This window comes from Melospiza georgiana, chromosome 1, assembly GCF_028018845.1.
Source record: "Melospiza georgiana isolate bMelGeo1 chromosome 1, bMelGeo1.pri, whole genome shotgun sequence".
Classification (NCBI taxonomy): domain Eukaryota; kingdom Metazoa; phylum Chordata; class Aves; order Passeriformes; family Passerellidae; genus Melospiza; species Melospiza georgiana.
This window is the reverse complement of record NC_080430.1, coordinates 26,766,794-26,789,177: the sequence shown is the minus strand read 5'-3', so window position 1 is coordinate 26,789,177 and position 22,384 is coordinate 26,766,794. Positions and strand designations below refer to the sequence as shown.

Below are 22,384 nucleotides of genomic sequence, written 5' to 3'. Positions count from 1 at the left end.
GATTTTTCCAATACACTAAGTTCATTTGATAGTTCAAACTTACAAAGAAGAAATTGGCAATAATGGTGCTCTTCAATAGCTCTTTTCAGAAACTCCAAAACAATGACCTGTAATTGTAAGTAAAAAAATATTTTCATGTCTCAGCAGAATAGCTTTTCTTCAAGTAGAATATGTGCAATAAAAAGCCCGTACATAATTGTCTAGAGTAGCGGAGCAGGGGACAGAGGCAAGTGTGAGGTCCTTCCCACAGGTCATGCAGAAACATTTTTAGGTAGGAAAAGGAGGAAGATCTATCTTCTTTCTTAGAACAGCAGGAAGCAGTATTAGTGAGGAGAGACCACATGGATGCACGAGCTGATGCAGCTCCACATGGAAAAGCTGCTCTGCAGTTATTATCTCCTCACAGAAGCATAGTCCTTGGAAAGCAGAGGTTCCACACTGTCTCCCATTTAGGCTGATGTTATACAGGGCAAATAACATCAGAAATATAAGTGAAGAGTGGAAAGACACTCTTCTGATAGAATTTCTGCAGGAAATGAGGTAATTTATGCTTATCAGCCTGTTAGGCAATTGAGAATAACTGGTATTTTAATTCCAATAGTGAACAACACTGTAAATAAATTCTGAGTATATTGATTAATCAGTGAACAAGAAGCTAGAGTGAGAGAGACACTTTCCTCCACTAGAATGTAAATGGTCTTTCATTTGTTTTTTGATTAAGCTTTAGAGGTTAGCGCCACAGAAGGACAAACGCACCTTGAAGCCCATCAGGTTTGTCCTCATGATATTGTACCCAAAATTTTATGCTATTCTTTCCTAGCTGACTGACTAAACAGTCCCCTTGAATAGTTAGATCTCCTTCCCCAAAAAACACAGGTCGAAATTGCCCTTGTTAAGTTGCTGTCTATCAGGAGAGAAGGTAAAGCCTATACTTCTTACAATTTCAAATAATAAAACTCCCGGGTATTTGAAAGCTTCTATTCTGCTTAAATGCTGAGCAATTAATACCTAAGCCTTACTCTTTTCTCTTCCTGAAATCTTGGAGGTGTTCAGAATGATAGTTTTATTCAAGCACATAGAACAGAAAAGAAGAGAAAGCATAGCCTTAGAGAATGCAAGTAGAATGGATGATTTGGCAGAGTAGGGAACACTGAATTTTGAACTAGAATTCATGTCTTCCACTTTCTAGACAAGTGATGTAACCAGATGTTTCTCATAGAAATGGTGAGAATGAAACCTGTACATTTTAAAAGGAAAAACTTTTTTCATTGTTTTGAAGGAAACACAGGACTGAGGACTGATTCAATTTATACTGTAGGTGTCATGAGATCTGATTCAAAGAAAAAGAAAAGTCTGAGTATTTGGAGACAACAGCACAAGAGGCAAAAAAGCAGAACACATCTTTTAGGAGCAAACTGCAGAAATTAGACTGGTGTTAAATAAAATCACTTCCTCAGTTGCAGTCCAGGATCCACAAATTTGCTCATTCACTTTTTTACAGCCAGGTGTGAGCTGACTTCACTTATGCTATGAATTTACCACCTTTCAGCCTGAAAGCTGTGCATATTTATCACCTCAGAGATATTCTCACATTTAAACCCATCATGGAGGTCTATTAGCATAGGTGAGTGTGTTAATGCAGCTTTTTTCTCACACACATTTTGATCAGAGCACAAGCAAAGTCTCTGCCTGCAAGTAATCAAAGAGACCTGGACCTTTGTTTTCACACTCTGTGTGTTCTGATAACCACATTAGAACCAGAGGTAAACAGAGTTGATGGCTAATAGTAAAATGTAAAGAGTAGACATAGGTGAGTTTTGTTTTACAAATATTAAAGTTAAATTTTTATGAAGAAGGATCAAATTGAGATTAAATCTAAATGATGAAAATTTAATGATGAGAAAACGGAAATAATATTTAGAGAGCTAAAGTCCTTGTTTGACTAGAAGATACCATTAACATTTCTTAGACATGTGATGCTCATTGAAATGTGGGAGCTTGTCTTATAGTTATATAAAAGTCATTTTCCCAAACTAGAACCTCTGATCTAGGCAAAGATTTTATTTGTAACATATACATACTAACAGGCCAGAGGTAACAGGTACTTCTAACATATTAAAAAATGTCAACATAAATCCCAAAGAAACTATGAACAGCATTCTCTAAGGAATTATTGCACTCATTAATATGAGAAGGAATTAGATCCTTATTAATTGTCACTGCTTCCAAGAGAAATACTTTTCTGCCTTGACTTTACATGCAAGAATCTACTTAAAGTTTATGACCTTTCTTCCTTCCAAAAGCAGGTAAATTATAAAAGTAGCTCATTCCCTCAACATATTAAAAGTATCTCTTCTGGTGAATAATTTTTTCTGTTTCTCCTGTTTAGTCCCCAGTTAATCATTGCCTTAAATTTGTGTGATTATAGTCTAAAAACTGTAAGTGTAAAAATGCCGGCTTGGTTACTCTCACAATGTTCAGACTCCACCTGTGCCATCTTGCAATGATTTACAATATCATTAAAGAGTGCAAAGACTATGAAGAGCTGATGTAACTGTGAAAGAAAAAAAAAGAGGGAGGAGAGAAGTGCTTTATTGAATACCAAAGTTATCTTGATAAATGGGGGGATTGGTCTGAAATCAATAACAAGAAATTCAATAGAGACAAGTGCAGAGTACTACACTTGGGGCTTGTCTACACAAACAGATTAGTACAGCAAACTAAAGCATGAATTTACAGTACCCTTGCTGCTGCATACTAACTTTTCATGCTGACACTTTGCTAAGCAGTAAGTATAGCTCTCTGTGATGTCTTCTACTTCACATTCTGCACAGAGACAGCATTAGTGCAGGCTACAAGTATCCACAGGGGAATCTGGCATGAAGAAGCAAGTGTGCTGTAAATTTATGCCCTATCTTACTGAAATTTGGTAGTTTAAATTCTACCATAGGCAGAAAAAAATTGAATGCACAAAGAGAAAATGTGGAATTATAGGTTAGACAACATTACTGCATAAGCAGATTGTAGTCAGCATAACCAGCATAGTCATTGATAAATAATGATAAATAACTGTGTTATTGGTATTACATGGAGCACTGTTACAAGTACATAAAAAGAAACAGAAGAGAATTATTCACATTCTGCTTTTCTCACTGTTGGCAAGACATAAGCCAGAATAGTCTGCTTTCTTTGGAGTTCCACTTGAAAGGGTAGGCAGGTTTTGGAGTAGTCAGAAAAATGCAGTCAAACATGCTATAAGATCCAAGATTGCTAAATCCAGAAAAACTAGGACTGATGGCTGAGTATGGTAACATTCTTCAAAGACATAAAAGGGCGCTTTAAGAGAACTTCCTTTTTTTTTTTTCCAGTCCAGGAAGACTTGGAAGGAAACAATTGTTTCATTTTCAATTTTGATATTTCACACCTTGGGAAACCAAGTGTTGATGTATAACATCCTGAGAGGTACAAGAGCAAAGCAACACTGGAAACAATGGTAAATGGGTCAACTGCTCTAATTTCTAACATCATGACATGTTCTAGGAGTGAGTGCAAGAACAGCAGCAAGAAAGAGAAAGTTAAAGATTCAAGATTAACTTTCTTTGAAGAAAGGGTACAAGAACATAGAGTTTGAGAACTGTTGAGTTTGAAGACAATTTACCCAGAAAGAATAAGTAATTAAGCACACTGGAAGGTCCTAAAATCTATTCATAGACAAACATCTTTCCATGTGGTCTAAACATTCTTGAACCTTTCTCTGGGCAGGAGCTCAGAAGTAAACAGCTTTGCAATTCCTTTCCATTTAATTTTAGACGTATAGCAGCCTTACTAAAATGTAGACCTTGTAGTGATGTGTACTTGGCTCAAATATATTATTTGCAATTTGCTATGGAGCAGCAGCACCCTATTGAGTGAGGCCTAACAAAAGTCAATGGGGGTCTAATTTTATATCTGATTATTTACCACCCATTTTTCAGTTTCTCATCTAACTAATCATCGTCATCTTTGCTATATGCAAGAAGAAACCTTAGTGTTATATTTCTCATAGTTGAAAAGAGAAATAAATATGTAAATTACAATATATGCGAATTATGCTTATATTTATATGTGCTCTTTTATTATTAATTTGCATTTGCTTACTTAACTGTCATTATATGTGCCTCCTAGTTATCCATATATATTTTTCATTATTGAATATGTTGTATGCTGAATTTACAACTTGCATGTTACGACGGATTTAACCCATCATATATTGGGACCCAGCTAGCCTAAAAATAAGCTTTTGAGTTGGCTGCATTTCTCTTCCACAAAGACAGCACATAGAAATTATCTTAAACTGAGAAACCAAAAATCAGTACCTGCTAGAAAAAGACTGAAGAGTAAATATAAAGTATGCCAGCTGGATGAACTAAAAGTTCTGGAAATTTACAAATTCAAAAAGTCCAAGGGGAGAGTAGTTACAGAAAGTTAGTTGCCTTCTCTTGGCAACTAGCCATCAGATGGTCTAAGTAATATAAGAGTAGCAAGAGGAATTCATCGTAAATCCTTTTTAAAATGTTAATAATATCTGGGAGAGAATAAGAAAAAGTGAAAGGAATAGAATAGGCCTACAGGCTAGGAATTACAATTGTATATTAGCCTTCTACCTAGGAAGATACAAGAAATATTGGGAAACTAATTGGAAATGGTGTGTATTTCCTAGGAATGATATGAAATTTTATTACTGATTTGTTTTACCACCAAGCTAATCACTTTGTCTTTAGTGATATTTGGACACAGGCAACACCTTTTTTTACATTAGTTCCCAGTCCTTTGAATAAAGTAACTCCTGATTTTTTTAATGGTATACCTAAATTCTTATCCAAGGATTAGTTACCACTAACCCCTTGTTACTTAGTATTGCTAAATGAGTTCACTTCATTAGATCAATTTTTAACAGAAAACATGTATTTCATCCTTTCCTATGTGTAAATACATCAGTGAGCACTACTCACATCTGACCTGAAGCCGACAAATGGACTTCAAATCAGAGTAAGAAAAAATACACCAAACAGGGATGAAGGCAGGCCAGAAGTCAATCAGAAAAGAACAACAAAGCATTTCCTATCTTTATGGCATCACAGCAGTTAGCTAGAAGTCTAAGTAATGTGCTAATGAAGTTCATAGACAATTCCTTCATCTGTGAGGTTAGAAATGTATTAAAAATGGGTCTAAAGAGGTAGACTTGCATAAAGAAGTGGCAAAGGAGAGTAGCCATGAATACTGCTGAAGACTGAAGACTGCTACTTAATTCAAATGAGAAGGAACACTGGAAAGCAGTATAATTAAGACTTGCTTCTAATAGAAATAATAGTGGAGAGCTCATTAGCAGTAAATTTTTTGCAATTTGGGACCTGAGAGAAACCACTGTAACTATGAATATGAAGGAATTTCATTAGAGAAAGGTGATGAGACCATGTAAAATACTGCATTCATTTTGTAGTCTTTAACTGTATCAGAGACTGATGATGTGGGAGTTGCTCTGAAAAGACCAACACAGTTCTTTTGGAGTGGTTAATTAAAAGCAACTTTGCAGGTAATACTTGTGCAATTAGCAAAAGTAAGTAAATTGGGCAAATTTGTGTGATTCCCATGAATTAAAAAGGGGTGCTTTTACCACAGTAGGGGGAAAAGACTTCTTTTGGGAGAGGAAATTCAGTAAAACCATAGTCTACAGGGAAAAAGCAGAAACTTGCTCAACACTTGTAGAAGAATAGTACAAGAAGTTTTAGGAAAAAATACCTCACTGAAAAATGGGAGATTATTTGCTAAAACATTTCTCAGAGTAATACCTTGGATTAAAGAAATGGTAAGTCTCAGATATGCAGAAGAGCTATCATAATTGCATGAAATGGGATGGTACTGGAGAATATGGCTGAGATCTTGAGAAAAATACAGTTCAAAGTTTGTGAGTATTACTCCTGTTTTCTGAAGGGCTACAGCTACCTTACTGAAGTTCCTCAGCTAAAGGTTTCAGTAATTTTTTTCTCAAGTCAGGGAAGATGCATTTGGGAATTCATTTGATACACAAGCTGTGATGTTAGTGTCTGTCTACCTTGTTAAGTGGACATGACCTACAGGTCATTAGCAAAATAAAGACTAGAGCACCTATACACCTATTTATCCCTTTGTTTCATGGAGTTTACAAGTGACCTCCACACTTAGAATGTTAAAGTGAATCATGGCTGAATAACTGCATTTCTTATACCTCTAGATTTACAAAAATACAAACACAAAACCAGAAACAGACAAACACAATAAAATTCACATACAATGAGCTCAAGATCACCATGGTTCCTGCCTTTCAAGTTCTATTATTGCTGTTTTGTTCACTATCAGCAATCACAGTTCTGGACTCCACATGAAGCCAGTTGAAAGGAGTTCAGAGTATTTGCCTCTGGAAGAAGTATGCTGCAGTTGTAGAAATTTCCTTGAAGAAAATTCCATCTTTATTTCCACTGTATAACTAATCAAAATACTTTACTTTCACAAAAGAAATTTTAAAATGCTTCATAAATATGCCATAATAAATTTAACAATTATAGCTATTGGATACTAGAAGAATTAATATGACTTTTCATTTACACTCCATAAGTGAGCTCAAATTTTCCTTAGGTTACCTGGTTCTAAGTAGGCTTTTGCATCTCATTCCGGATTTTCTGTGACCTAGATGAGGAACTAAAGATCTCATGTTATTTATGCCTTTGCCAACTCTGGTTTTATTTATTTCCTGTGATGAACAGGTCTGCAAGTGCATTGGGCTTCTCCCAAAAACTCAGTAGCCCTTTCACAAACTAGTGATTTACTTTTTGGAAAGGCTAATTGCCACATCTTCACTGATGTGTATGAACGGCTTCAAACTTATAAATTTTCTCTTGATGCCTCTAATTTCTTATTAACAACAGGAAGAAGTCATTTCACACACCACTTAAGCCTTCCCTCATAGCAATATCCCTACTAGATACATGACTGAGGTACAGTTTGAGCTAAGAATAAATCCCAAACATGCTCTATCTTCTTTCACAATGGGAATATAATTCTTAGAATAAAAGTTCGAGTCATTGGCTTGCTCCTGACCTAAAGCACCTACAAAAAACTACATTGCTTCTTTATCTCAAAGGCAAACTAAGATAAAAGATTCAAAATTATGTATATCATACACAGGACATCCGTCTAAGCACAAGCAGAGATTCACCAGTGTCCCTCAAACAGAATTTAAAAATTGTACAGGGGTTTTCCAATGAGAAAATACTCTTGTACAAAACAAAGTAATCTGCTTGCTAGTTTGGATACATTAATTATCACAGAATACAGGAAACAATGAGAAAATGTAATTTTTAACTATAAGATGGATCAATGTTTTTGGAGAGATGCTACAAGTAATAGATCATATTGTCAGGTGTATACTACTCAAGGAAATACAATATTCCCACAGTCCCAAAATTTGTTGTAAATTTACACAGGACAGTTTATTTTCAATAGTGTTCCTCTTGCAAGCTGCAAAAGGTGTTAACCATATCCACAGATATTTATTTTGACAAATTAATCCAGAAAATTATTTAACCTGCCAATTTTATCATAATTTTAGTAAGATACTGACCATTAAAAAAAAAGAAAAAATGAAAGATTATTTTACTACAAAATACTCTGTTTTTTCAATGTCAAAAGATTTTTGGAAATAGTGTTCTTATTTATAAATTATTAGGCAACTGTAACTCATCAGAAGGGCCAAAAGTGCTTGTATTTCATTGAGGTGTGTATGTATGAGATATTAAAAATACTTTTTTTTGAGAACTGTGTATATTTAATAAAAAATCATAAAAAGTATGCTTCAAATTTATAAGTACATGGTTCACAATAACTCTGCAGTACACTGTCTTGGAAATTAGGAGTTCTTGGCATCCAAAACTTGGCATTCCCAAATAGGTATTGTATACATTATATATTATGCAGCTCCTAGCACAACAGGTCCTTGATGCAGCCATTTGAGTTTTCTGGCAGTCCTAAGGCATGCAGTTAAGTACAAATCACTGGAGAGAAGCTGCTCTTCCTTTACTAGATGCAGTCAGACTCAATTTTACTACCTCTGCCATGGAAGGACAATAGAAGGACCCACAAGATGCCAAGACTGAGGTTCATTGTCTTCTGTTGAAGAATAATTTTTCACATCAGTTGTCTATGCTTTAGGCTGGTTTTACTGTAAGCTTAGCAGTAAAAATGGATATTTTTAATCCATTTTCTTCCACAATTCTCTAACACATGATTTTCAGGGTAGCTTATGATATTCTACTAGAATTGCAATTTACAACACCGAGTTCAGAACTCATGATGTCATGATTCAATGGTAGCAAAACTGCCCTCTGACCAAATGACTTGAATAGTATTATTTAAATTTCTGTGTTAACATATAACACTACAAAACTTTCATTCTGCTCTCCTATAAATGGAGTTTGAATATTTCGAAGTTTGCTGTAAGTTACTACAGTAATTTTTAATGTTTTCTGACATCATTACTTTTTAAGCAAGGGCAACCTTTGAAAAACATTATCTGTATAAAGATGAATTTATTAGTTTGGTTACTATCAGTGTCAGAGGAAGAAGGGAGAAAGGGATAAAATTTTACAAATGATTTCATAAGGAGAGAAGATAATATATTTTCTGCTCCAGGCTGAAATATTTTTATAAAATTAACAAGTGAAAGCCTTACAGGTCACTACCACTGTTTAGAACTTTAATCAGTAATTTTTGCAGGTTTTTTGCAAACTACCCATTTCCTAGATCTTAGACTCCTTTTTTCAAAAGCACAGGAACTGACACATAAATAATATCACCAATCCATGCAGGGCAATTTTAATATACTGATACTTGCTCAAGTGCATGATCCATGTATTTTTCCACCAGAAATCATTGGTTCCATTAAAATATCTCTATCTGTGATTCTCTATGAAGTGAAAATAAGAGCCAAAGCATGATTTAAAAGATTTAAAAAAAGGGTGAACAGAAACAGTCTCTTCACTTCTTAAAAATAAGTAACTTAATCTTCTTTAATCCTAAAAATATACCATTAGAGATATACATCTTTATTACTCCTAGAATTAGTGAGTTATAGTGTGGCAACATTTGCCTGGCCTAGCACTCCATTAAGGCATTTTTCCTGTGCAAGACCCAGACACTCATACATACATTGTTTAACTGACTTAACACATTCATGTGCATTAAAATCCTTTTCCAAATGACAAAACCAAAAACATTCTTTAACAAAGTTAGTAAACACATAATATTTCCTAAATAGATTGAATGAAATGCAATGAACTAGCACCTAAGTAATACATTATCTGTTCTGGTATTAGATCACTGTTTCACAACTCAATCACCAAAAGAACTCTTTCAAGCTAAAACTCAACAATGCTTATGAAGAACAGCAAATTCTTCAAAGGCTTTGGACTAATTAATAGTATGAATGACTGTGACAGAGGCAGATAAAATACCAATGACCACAATTAATAGGATCAAACATTGCATGATGAATAGTTCCTTTTTGTATGGATGCTACCTGAAAAGTGGACAAATATTTAAACATTAATGGAATGTATATGTTTCATATATTTATGAGAAGTTTTAGAAAATATAGAAAATAATGAAACTGTACCAGCAATAGTATTGCACATCAATTTTCCAGGAATATAAATGAACCATATAATGCTCAATTGTAATATGAATTGCTAAGATTGTTAATCATATTTAACACTGGAGTTCTATATACTATTAAATGGAAATTTATATTGAAATCAATAGCAAAATTCCCATTGATTTAATGGACCGAAGATCTAACTATTGGCAACAACACAAATTAATTTATGGTTTATACTGATAACAATTACTTTTAATAGAGCACAAGGGGTAAACACTTTAAACCAGTTTAATCATGATCCCTGTTAAAAGAAAAAAAATTATGTCACCATATTCCTGAATGAGATCAGAATATGGACTACACAGTTTGGAAAATTTCTTTCTCCAAATCTAGACATGGTTTGGGGTCACAATTTTGTCCTGGGAAATGTCATACATAATGAGGAAATTCCCACAAGCATATCTATTCAAAGAAGCCAAAGCAATAATAATATGAAAGTCTCCTACTGGTACATCAGTGGGAAAACATTTACTTTCAATAACATTATCCATTTGCTTTGTTCTATTCTCATGTTCTGCACATTTCAGCAAAAGAGGTTCTCAATTGATAGTTGTTTTGAACGTTTCTGTTCTTGAAACACTAGTAGAGTGTTTATTGGGATTTTGGAGAAGCTGTTCATAATGCTGCACATAGCTGGAAGCTGACCTTGATTTGCATCTGTGACCCAAGAGCACAGAACATGGGGGCAAGGGTGGAAGGGGAAAGAAAACATTTCCAGGACTGATAATTCTGAAAGATATGATATGAAATACTGAGTTCTTTTGGTAGCCTTCTTTTAGGCAAGGACTTCTTGCAGTTGCTGGTTTTCTGGATGTTGGGGGTAAAATATGCCACTATCCACAAAAAATATATATATAAAAGCTATGAGCTTTTTTTTACAGGAAGAAAATTCCCTAGTACCATAAAAAGGGATCTCTTCATTCCATAGAGATCAGGACCTCACAGGAGGCTAGAATTAAGGCAAAGACAGGCCTTTGTACACAGAGAGTGGCTCTATGTTTTCCCACTTCTAAATTATAATGACTCATTTTAAACAAAGCCCTGCAATTTCTTATCGGAGTGGGGGCTTCTGCTTGAACTAGCAAGACTTTCAGTAATGAGATCTGCTTGCTAGGAAAAGGGCTCCAGAAAGTTTTGTGTATTCAACATATATATGTATTTTCACACACTCACACACACATGTACTTATACACACACAAATATGCATACACACAAATTCATAAATAGATGTCTATATATGTACATATGCAAAGGGACAATATTGAAAATCATGTAAGCCTTGGAGTATTACCCGCTTGTCAGAACTATTTAAACTACTATCTACACAGTACATATTGAAACTCAACTTTAAGATTTTTTATTTTTATGTACAGTTCATTTTTTCCTCTGGAAATAAAATATCTAAATACAGACAGACTGTAATGTTGTATATGTATAGCTTTCAACAATACTTTAGCTGAATAAATGCTTTGTACATAGTTCTGTCTTTTAATGGAGTTTACAGCTACATTGATAAAATGGATTCCTCATTTCCTTGATTGTTTTAAACAATAACAAGCAGAGAGACAATTACAAGTTAATATTAATAAGCAGCTCAAATAACACTGGTTAAATTATGTACAATACAAACCATTCATACAAATGAAGACTAGGATATTGAATTTGTTACAATATTTTGTAATAAAGATAAGACAGCCACTTATAACTTACATGTTCTCTGCCAGGCATTTTCCTTCTTAGAGATCAATTCCAGTTTTTAAGCAGTTTAGCTGGCCTAAACTCAAACAAGTTTAAAGAATCAGAGCTTAAAGAGTCAGAGAAACGTTAAACCAGAATGTCTGCTCACATGTAAATTCCAAATGTTTGCCCATCTTTACTAGAAACGGGCTTGCTCCATGGAAAAAGAGCCACCAACACCACCTTGAATGTGCCTACTGTGTGCTGGGAAAAGTCACGACGCTTTGCTGTGTTCATATAATACGGAATACTGAACTCTAAACACACTTTTTCCCATTTTAACAAGTACTTATTCCTACAGTATTATTTACCAGTACAGCTGCTCCAAGCAGTAGAATGCATGAGTGAGGATTATTGATTGGCATGTACTCAGAGGACTTTCAAGGAGATTTCCATAACAGTCTGCCTTAGAAACCTTGTACTGTCTAGTTAATCCATTTTGCTTGATGATAGGTTATGCTGAATCCTTAGATATCAGACAATGAAAGATTTCTTAACAGGAATCTCAATAACGTGAGCTGAAAAGTGTGTGTGTGTGTGTCTCAGCGTATGTGAATGGTTTTATTTCAAATCCATAGTGATTTACACCTAGATGGATACATGGAGCTGACTGGGCAAAAATTACATTAGATTGTTTTCCACTAACATATTTGCAGCCATTTGACATCAGCAGCAGCAGGTAGACACATTCCAGGCAATAGATGTGGCCTTCCTCCTTGAGGTTACAGCCCTGTTATTCGACCTCTTTTATTCCCCAGGCTTCAGTCTCAGACACAAGTTGGTCCTCACCCTGAAGGGAAGTAGGGTGTGTCACTGTGGTAGTTGTAATCAGGACACACCTTCTGTACTAGTTTATAATCTGTACTATAAAAGGAAATGTAAATACAGATTACTTTAAAGGGCTTGGAGCAGAGCCATGACACATGGCTCTGGGTCTGCTCCTGATAACAGGTTTTTGAAGGGTCATAGTTGCAGAGTGTATTCTTGGTAGCCTTGTCAACCTTTTCGTACTCGATTCGACAGTTAAAGGACTTGGAATCTTTGGCATCAATCACTGTCTGTTGTGCCAAGTCAAATTCCACTATTTTTGTAGGGGGCACTAGGCTCACAGATACATTTCCTTGACCAGTGGAGTTATGCCTGAAGTAAACACTAAACGTCCCATTGCCATGGTCAACGATTTTCCCTGTTATTAACAGATTTAGCTTCACAGTCTTGATGTTGGAATGAAAATCTCCCCAGCCAAACATTTTCTTAAATTTCCCAGTCTTGACGATAGGCCGTCTCTTTGCTCTGGGCCGAGGCTCTTGCAGATCTGTGGAGTTCCTCAGCCAGTCCCAGAGATCTTGCTCAGAATAAGTTTCTGGGGCATCGTATCGCAGGTCCAAATCTGTATCATTTTCCTTTCCACGAAAAGTCTGTGACAGCAGTCGGCTGATGGACAAGTCTTTGCTGCTTTCTGTCCATATGTGCTTTAGTGTGGATTTGGAGCTTCCTGATTTTAGAAGTTCTGTTTTTCCTCCATTTGTTAAATTTGCACAGGTAACCTGAAAGAGAAGGGAAGAAGAAAGAAACAATATATTGAGATATGTGATACAAACCCCATCATTTCTAGCTGAGACCAAAATAACCAGATTTACCACAAACATAGATTAATATTTTTTTGAGAAATTAAATTTTACCTCTCTACTTAGTAAACCAAAAGAGAAATGTATGTTTTCCTATACTTTCCAAGTATTATTACTCAATTCTCCTTTGCCAGTTTTTTTTAAATAGGCCTTCAGATTTAATCACAGACATTCACATTATTTGTCTGTTATGATGTCTGTAAGTGATGAGTGCAAAATAAAAACTGAATTACACAGTCTTGTCATACTTCAGGCTGTATGTGGCATCTCAGAGTGAATTGTTCTTGCTTGAATGTTCACTCTACAAGGTTGCTGTGTCCTCTACCATCAGAGACACATTCATTTACTTTTGCTGCCCCTGGAGTGCACTGTCAGGGTGCTGTCTTGGTGGTGCCAGCCTGACCATGCTTGGAGTCCATGTCATTATGAATCTAATAATAATAATACAATTTCCTTACTCCTTTTATGAATACTCATTGGTCTATGTTCTTGACTGGGATCTTCAGTCACAACTACAATATTAATAACAGAATAATGAAAATTTTAATGAGTTTTGAGTTGATAACTGTACATAAAGTGTACTCCATGTCAGTTAATGCAGGAGGAGTCACAGCCTATTCTAACAATCCCTTATAGACCAACTACTGGTTTGCCTTGTCTGTATCTAATATGACAAGCATTTCTCCTTTCTTGCTTCACTTCTTTTTTCACCATTTCCTCCCCAAATTAAATAGAGATCTGTGTAAGACAGAAAGCCTTTTGTATATTTACAAAAAAAAAAAAAAAAAAAGAAAGAAAGAAAAAATAGAGGCACCAATTTAAAAGCAGTAATAAAAAAATCCTGCAAAATCACATTTTAAAAGAACACAAAATCTTGCACCAAGTTCGTACAAAATCATATATTTCAGACATAGTTTTTCACAAAATTTACTGTCAGAGCAATTTGTCTTATTTATATTTTTTTCTCTTTGCTTTAATTGAGTGGAAAACAGACAACAGATGCAGGCTTGCAGCTGTCTAACATGCAGCACTGGAAGAGAACTCTGACAGAGCGTACCTGGGAGGGCTGGAATTTGTGCAGGGTGGATGGAAAAGGACTGACAACATGTGTAGTCCTATTCCCCCTAAAATTTGCACCTCACACACTGCCTAATTTTTTAACATTTGAACTGCTCTGAAGAGGCCATCAAGTTTCTTATTTCCATTTTCATGGCTACATATGAGATTCCAAATATGCCTGTTTTATTCCTCTGTGTTCTGGCACTGATTTATGTGCTTCTATCATACTTGCAGTTATATCTTTTTCTTCAGTTAAAAATGAATTGAGTGCATTTCCTACCTAGGAAACCCATTGGAAACCAGAAAGTATTTAAATCATGTCCCCTCCCTACTGGTACAACTGGAGGTATATGTCACAGAGGATATCTATCACAGCATGGCCTTTTCATTTCTTAACAATCATGAAATTGAAACACACTTTCATTAACTTCAGTAGTTTTCCAAGGTCATTTGAAGGCACATAGATAAAATCAGTCTAAATTGTCTTAATACACTGATCACACAGGAGATATGCCCCCAGCTTTTTACAGCAGCTAAATAGGTAAATAAATCTGTCGCATCCTACACTATTCCTGCCCAATCCATTTCATGTGGGGCCAGTAAGGATAATAGATAAAATATGGATTTAATTCAGGATTTTGCCAAAGAGAAAGCTTCCCCCCCCTTTCAAATGGACAGAAGGATTAAAACACAGACTAGCATTTTGATAGCCAGTTCATAGCTGCATTTTAGCAATAACACAGTAGGCCAAGAGAGAAGCTGTAATAAAATGCACTGATGGTGCACTGGTTAATGAAGCAGCAATGAAGATGTCACAGGGAGAGAGAAAGAGACTCAGAATATTTTTTTTCCTATGTCATATGGGGAAGGAGGGCAAAATAAAAAAGAAATGTGGTTAAAAGGAAAAATGTGCCTGTGTAGAATGAATCTATCAACCACGATGAATCAAAGCAGTTAGCTAGCAGAGCTAGTAAACCAGCAATCTGTAGGTAGGATACAGATTTCTTACCACTCTCATTTTCTTTGCTTACAGTTTGTTTTTCCTTTGTTTTCCTCTCTTCATCTAATGATTTACATTTCATAGAATTAGACTAAGAGTTCCATGTAACAATATGTAAGAGTTTAAAAACCTTGAAAATAAGTCTCTCTTTTTTCCAAATATGTGAAACTGAAGACTCGGGAGAAGGAGGAAATTTTCTGAAATGATTGATGACTGATCCTATGCGTGGTTTTTTGAAAGCCAGCATATTTCATGGAAATGGATTATTTAGGCCATAGGCATTCTATACTGCTTCACATCCAATCTAACAGATACAACTGATTGTTATTGTCATTGATTTTGTAATACCTGAAAGATTTCTGGCTGTGCAGTTAGTCCTGAGACCTCTGTTTGTGATTTTCAATGTGGGTAACTGGTTGTATTCGTCAGTAAAGGCCTGAACCTGTCTTTCCTAGTCAAGAGTCCGTTAGCACTAAAAAACAGCCCACAAGCATTAATAAAAAAAGCTCTAGAATTCATTGTGCTTCGCTAACATTTTCCATCCAACTGCTTTTTCATATACTGCAAGTATACTACACACTATGGAAAGTATCCTCAGAGACTCACACACCCAATAACACAGAGCATTGCTGTGTAATAGAATTTCTGCAAATGCAGCAGTTCTTTCACATGAACTGATTCAGTTTTCTTCAATCTCTCTTTTTCCCAAACACAAGGTTGCAATAGTACAAGAAAGACCATGCAAAAGCATGAGGTTTTGCACTTAGTATTGTGAAGCTTAAACATAGATCTATTTTAGGAGATCATGGAAAAAGAGCCAATTTGAAGTGAGCAATAAAACATGGAGCAGCCTAAAATCTATGGTGGTTTTCTTGTCCTCTTCCTTGAGGATACCTACATATAATTCAGAAACTTGCATACTCTATCAATTAGTACACGCTAACCAGTTTTGCCTCCTTTTCCATAGCCAAGTGTCACTCCTAGATGAAACATTTGAAACCCAATTTTAATGGCCCTTTCTAGGATGGAGTCCATTTTCTTCACAGAAGCTCATATGGTCCTGCGGTTGAGACTTTTGAAACAAATGCTGGTAACACACTTATGTTCTAGCTCTGGCTGAAGAGTACAGTGCCAAGGCCTTCTCTATTTCTCTCAGCTTCTCAAGTGAATAGACTGGGGAGGTGTACAATGGATTGGGAATGGACACAGCTGAGCAGAGAACTTGAATTCACCAGAGATATTCCATAATATGTCGCATCATGCTCAGCAATTAAAAGAGTGGGAGTTTAGAGGAGGTAGACACCTTTTGTTCAGGAACTAGTTGGTCATCATTCTACCTACTGGAGTAGGTTGTCTGTTGAGTATTGCCTTTGCATCACTTGTTCTGGTTTATTTTCTTTTTTCTTTCTTCTTCTTCTATTTATCCTTCAGTTATTAAACTTTACTTTATCTTGACTCCCAAGTTTTCTCACTTTTATTGTTCTGTTCCTCTTCCCTGTCCCACTGGGGAAAGGGGGAAAGTAAACAAAGAACTTTGAGGTGCTTAGTTGCTCACCAGTGTTAACCCAAAACACCACTGCAGTGCAATAAATCAGTGTTGCAAAAGAGCTGAGTAGGGGCATTTCCTCCATGACTGCATAGCTAGAAGTGGTTCTGAATGATGATGATGGCAGAAATGTTTGTATAGAAAAGTAGTAAGGGGTAAAAAAAATTTAGAAGGGCTTATCTAGTGCTACAACTGTCATTGGAAAAGCACTTATTAAGCATGGCAGACTGATATTTGGTTCTGCTCTTGTATGTTTGTTTGAAAGTGTGCATTTACAGTATCTAGTAAAGTCTACTGATACCAAAAAGGCACCAGGAGATTTTACTACTGCCTGGCAACTGTTCTCCAAAAAATACTGACAATTTGTTATTCCATTTCTTCTACTTCTTCTTTGAAAAAGGAAAGACAGTGATTTCATTGGGCATAATTTCAGAAAGCATCATTAAAACACAGGAATTAATCTGTAAATAATTTTTTAATGTATTAAAATAGAATACTCCATTCATTTTGTATCCTATGTTTTGAGGGTGATGAATTTTTTTAATGTTTAGCTTCATTAAGCATGTTTTAATTAATATAGTTCTTTAATTAAAATAGTTCTTTTAGAACTCCCTAAAGGATAGGCAGTTTATTTATCTCAGAAGTTTTGGAGTTCTCTTTCAAGACACTGAGCCATGAATTCTTTGCCAAATTAAACCTTAACATTTGGAGCAGAGAAAATGAAGTTAAAAAGGAATGTCAGGAAACCATGAAGGCTTCAATTGGTGATTTAAGTCCTCTTCTCAGTGTAAAATCAACCACAGGTATATTAACATTAATTAAAGACTGATCAGTTTAAGATTTTAAAAAATATTAATTAAAAAATGTACAGAATGCATCTTGTTTTCTCACTCTTTTCCTTTTATTCTAGCTCTACTACAGTTCATTACCTATAATTACAGTATTGGTTTAGAAATTATGCATTTATTTCCCAGAATATATGACTACTTCAGAGCAAATGAAAATGCAAACAAACAATCTAATACTCAAGGTGGAAAATATCTCTCTTCAGGTAAATAACTAATCAAAAACCAAGACTGTTTTTATTGGCGTAGAACTGTAAGAATTTGGCAGCACTGTGTTTGCAAATGCTCTGTATAAAAGAATTCAGAATTTCCTCTCCTCGGTAAGATATCTCAGATACAACAAAGGCAGGATAGTATTGATGGACACTACAATAAGCTGGGCCATTATCAAGGCAGGGCAGCACACAGAAAGTTGTCACTGAGTCCAGTGTCCTTATATTCATCCTGTTTATGCAATGGGTGGAGGGAAAGCAAGACCAAATTTACTCTTCCATTTAGGTCCATTTTTCTTCCTGCAGCTGTCTACACATTGTACGAAGTTAGCAGTGGCATGGAAATATTTTATTCAGTGAATAATTTCCAGAAAAGTCAAAGTCAGTATTCTACAGGTATTTGGTAATAAAGAAACTGAGAATGCAAATTAATGGAGATATTACTGTAAAGGGAGAGAGTGAAACACACTGAAGGACTTGTACCTCTTAAATGGACACTTTGAGAAAGAAGGATGAAAACAGAAAACCATACACATGGATATTTCACAGAAACAGGCCTCTCTGGTTTTAGCTTACAAACCTTTTTGCTGAACAACATGAAACAAATAGGGATGTATGTTGGTCATTCAAAAAATCTGCAAACTCAGATGAGACTGACAAACAGGACAGTAACCCATGATCTAGTATCAAACGAGAAATCAAAAGTCGCTATGCAGAATCAAACCTAAGACTCATTTAGAAAAATCATCTTGTCTCCAACAGCAACTATAAGAGATGCCTCGAGAAGAACACGCAAGTGCCTTGAAGATGCCTTGCAAGAATATGGCAAGTGTATTTTAGGCCCCTAATTTCTTTCCAGCTGTCCAATAATTCTAGTTTCCTCTGCTAGATGTTGTTTCTGGGTATGTTTTCTGTTTCATCGTTTCCCTTTCAATTTCACAATATTATGCTATCACATTTAGAAATCTGTGAACAAATTAGATTTCTGTTTCAGTAACTCTAAACAGACTGATCTTCTGTTCATTTGATCACTTTGACACTTTGCAAAATTTAACGATCATAAGATGCTTCAGCAGTGAGTTCGACAGCTCTGTTTCGTCCTAGGGTTTGCTTTAAACCTCATTCCTGACACCTTCTTTGGAGAACCCTTCATGCGGAAAGTTCTGCCTCTATCCAAATTTCCCATGCTCCTCAATATTTCCCTTTGTTGCTATGCTTTAAGTATTTTTTCAACAAATACCACTGAGTGGAAAATTTGATGATTCCTAGCTGCATGAGAAAGCCTCCCTCTCGTTGACTAGTACATGCCTCAACTATATCCATTCATAATAGTAATCAGATATTGACCTCTTTTCCAGCCCTAAAAGCCTCCTGAATCATGTAAATAATCCCTGTACATAAATTGTTCTATACCTATAGCTTTAAATTTCCTTTTTGTCCTTCTCCACTCCCAGTTCTGTTTTTAAAATGAGAATGGTACATGGTATTCAGGATGTGGCACAAACATGGTCCTTTATGATGGCAAATATAGCCTCCCATTATTTGTTCAGTCTTTTTTCTCTACTTATTCAAAGTATTTTATTTGGGTTTGGTCATAAAAGAACACTGAATTGATTATTGACCATATAAAAATAAGTTTCTGAAGTTTTTCATAATATTTTCTAAAGTAAGCACTTTGGATCATTCATTTAAGCATAAAAAATTATAATTTGTTGTCACACAGAAAACAGAGGGAATGTAGGTTTGTTTTTTTTTTCTTTTACTATCTTTAGGTTAAGAAATTGAGCTTAACATACACTGTTACTGCAATTTTTGTATAGAACGTCCTTAGGAATCACAAAATGCAGAATACTTCTATTAACTGCTCGGCTCAGCTTTAAATTCTGTATTTTTCTGGTTTTAATCTATGAGCTATCATTCTTGCTTCAAATTGCCCTTGTTAAAACAAAAATGTAGCTACCTGAGCTTTCTTCATCATTCACACAACAGCAGTTATGCAAGACAAGAAGCTGATATAAATTCAGCTGACAGCAGCTGATATAAATTCAGTGAAATTTAACATCACTGAAATTACAGTGCCTGTATCAGTTGATATCTCTTTGAGATCTGACTAAGAATCAAAGACTAATTAGAAAATTTGTACCCACAGAAAGATGAGGGTACTAATAAAACAGTAGCAACACAGCTTTGTTTAGGTGCATTATAATTCTTAACAGTTGTTATCATAAAATATTAACATATTGGAATGGCTGTTCTGCAAAAGAAAAAAGCTAGCAAAAATTACAATTTTGCAGTGCTTTCTACACAATGAAAGTTACCTTACAAATAAATCCCAAAACTAGCTAGTCTCAAACAATTTTCAGGAAATGCAAAGGTGGTAAAACACCTTAAGTATTTGGTCCCAATAAAAATCCTTAAGAATTAGAGTTTCATTTCCTCTCCCTTGCATTCCTGGACTGTAGGCTAAGCTGTGACACTTCCACAAGCTCTGTGAATGGTAAAAGATTGATGAAAAAATCTGATGGCCTGCCAGCTATTAGGTCCTGAATTATATCATATCCTTTGCCAGTCCAGACCATGATCTTGGGAGAGATTCACTGATCTATTCATTCACCTGGAATTCTAGGCCTATTCCATAATCAAGAGAGAAACAGAGTGAATTGTGTCCTCTACCTCCATGAATGTTGATGAACTTTCCAAATTGAATAAATGCTCTTCACCTAATCACCCAATGGTAACCAAGAACAATCTGACCTATGGTGCATAACTTGCCCTGGAGACAATTCTATGGAGAGAACCCAAAGGCTGCAGGCTGGCAGCAGGGCAGTGAATGCTCTGTAAATGCCTTCTGCTGTTCTCCAGTCCTGCTGAAGAGCACTTCTCCCTGTACATCTGTAAGCATGCTGAAACTGATGAAGTTATATGGCACTCATGCACCAAGGTATGCACACTTGCTAGTATTGCTCCTCCTTTTAGATATAGGAAATTCCCCATCTGGAGGAATTTCCTGTGAGAAACAGTATAGATTTGTACTATTCTGTTATCTCTTGAGTTTGATTTAATCACATGAAAGATTTTCACAAGTATTTAGAATCTGAAAAATTAGTCTTCTTGATCCTGTTTTGTCCACTAGTGACTTGTTTAGTAGGCAAGGCTTTTTAAGAAGTGTTTAGTCATCTGAGACAGATAGGTACTTTAAATAATCAGACTTAGATTGTAATTACAGAGACACTTCTTCTAGTAGCAGTGTCCTAATGGATATTTTTCTCTTCCTCCTTTTTTTTTTGTCTGCTTCATTCTGCCAGGGCTGCCTTCTCCCCATGACAGTCAGATATATAGAAGGATTTTCTTTATTATTTCACAAACTTTCAGAGCGGAAATCAGACTCAGAATTAAACATCCAGGCTTCTCTATCTGCCTGGATAAGACTGGGACCTTTGAACCAAGAATCAAAATCACAGAACCACAACAGGAAGCAATGAAAAGCCAGCCCTACAGTTTGTTCCACCCTTTTCCTGGAAAGCAGGAGCGAAGACAGGCACTGCTATCACTGTTGTTTCAAAGAAGATAATTCATTGTTTTCTCTCCAAACACATAGCTTTTAGAGGACAAAAAGAAAAAAGGAAATTATTGCCATTGTCTCTGTCATTTAAGAGTTTGAAAGAATTAGGAAGTCAAAATGGAAGTCTATCTAGTCCTGCACCATGCATTCAACAATGGCTAAATGTTGATTTTATCACGAAATGCAAAATGAGGAGAACATACTACTTGTACCAGCAAATATTTTTAATTTTCAAGCCTTTGCAGATCAATGGCTTCTTAAGTTGTGGGTGGGGCTATGAATTTCTTCATTTTCAATAAATATAGCTTACAAGCACTACAAGAACATGAATCTTCTACCATGTGAAACACCCTACCACCTCATCTCTACTTCAGACCCTCAGAACTTTCTCATCCTGTTGTTTTGAACGAGTCCCCTGCCAGCTTTATCTGATGCCACCCAAAATCTGGTCCAGCATGACACAAAAAAACAGAGGAAGGAGGCAGGATTTTTCCTGTGGAGTTCAGGCAGGAGTTTGGTGCCTGCATGCTGAGGCAGGCAAAGCTGTAATCATCTATGGCTGGCACTAGAGGAGCCTCCTGGTTAAAGAAAATAAGGTGTTGTCTGTGTTACAGCTACTTCCAGAACTAGGCAGCTCCAAAGGTTTAATCAAGGAAGAGTGTAAAACTGTAGGTTTCAAGTACATAGGAAATGCATGAGCCTTTCCCAATCAATTTGTGGGCCGAATCTTCACCCACCAATAATGCCAATCATAAAACTCCCAGAGGAGCAGAAGGATGAAGACAGTATGGTATTATGTACCTTAATTTCATTTTTGTGCCCAGTTAAGACAGAATGGAAAGTATTCAGTTTGTAAAATGTCATTTCTGTTTCAGTTTAGAAAATATTATGCTATCACATATAAAACCCTGTGAACTGAAGGACCAATGAGTTACAATACCCTGTGAAAATCTTTGCATTAGAATTTTGCAGCTTTCTGGTTTTTTGCCTTAAAAGAACAGAAATCGAGCCCAAGTATTTCTGATGGCAGAGATGCAAGTGAATGTACGACGATTTGGAAAAGGATTG

General features: G+C 35.7%; 1 protein-coding gene across 2 annotated transcripts in view; it reads right to left on the bottom strand.

Moving 5' to 3' along the window:
* Positions 1-11,061: 11,061 nt before the first annotated feature.
* The window catches only part of NXPH1 (neurexophilin 1), a 136,252-nt gene continuing 124,929 nt past the window's right edge, over positions 11,062-22,384 (bottom strand). For both annotated transcript variants that reach the window (XM_058039005.1, XM_058039012.1), the window contains exon 3: positions 11,062-13,011. In XM_058039005.1, coding sequence (XP_057894988.1) covers positions 12,250-13,011 — 762 coding nt within the window. In that variant the 3' untranslated portion in view covers positions 11,062-12,249. The remainder of the gene's footprint in view (positions 13,012-22,384) is intronic.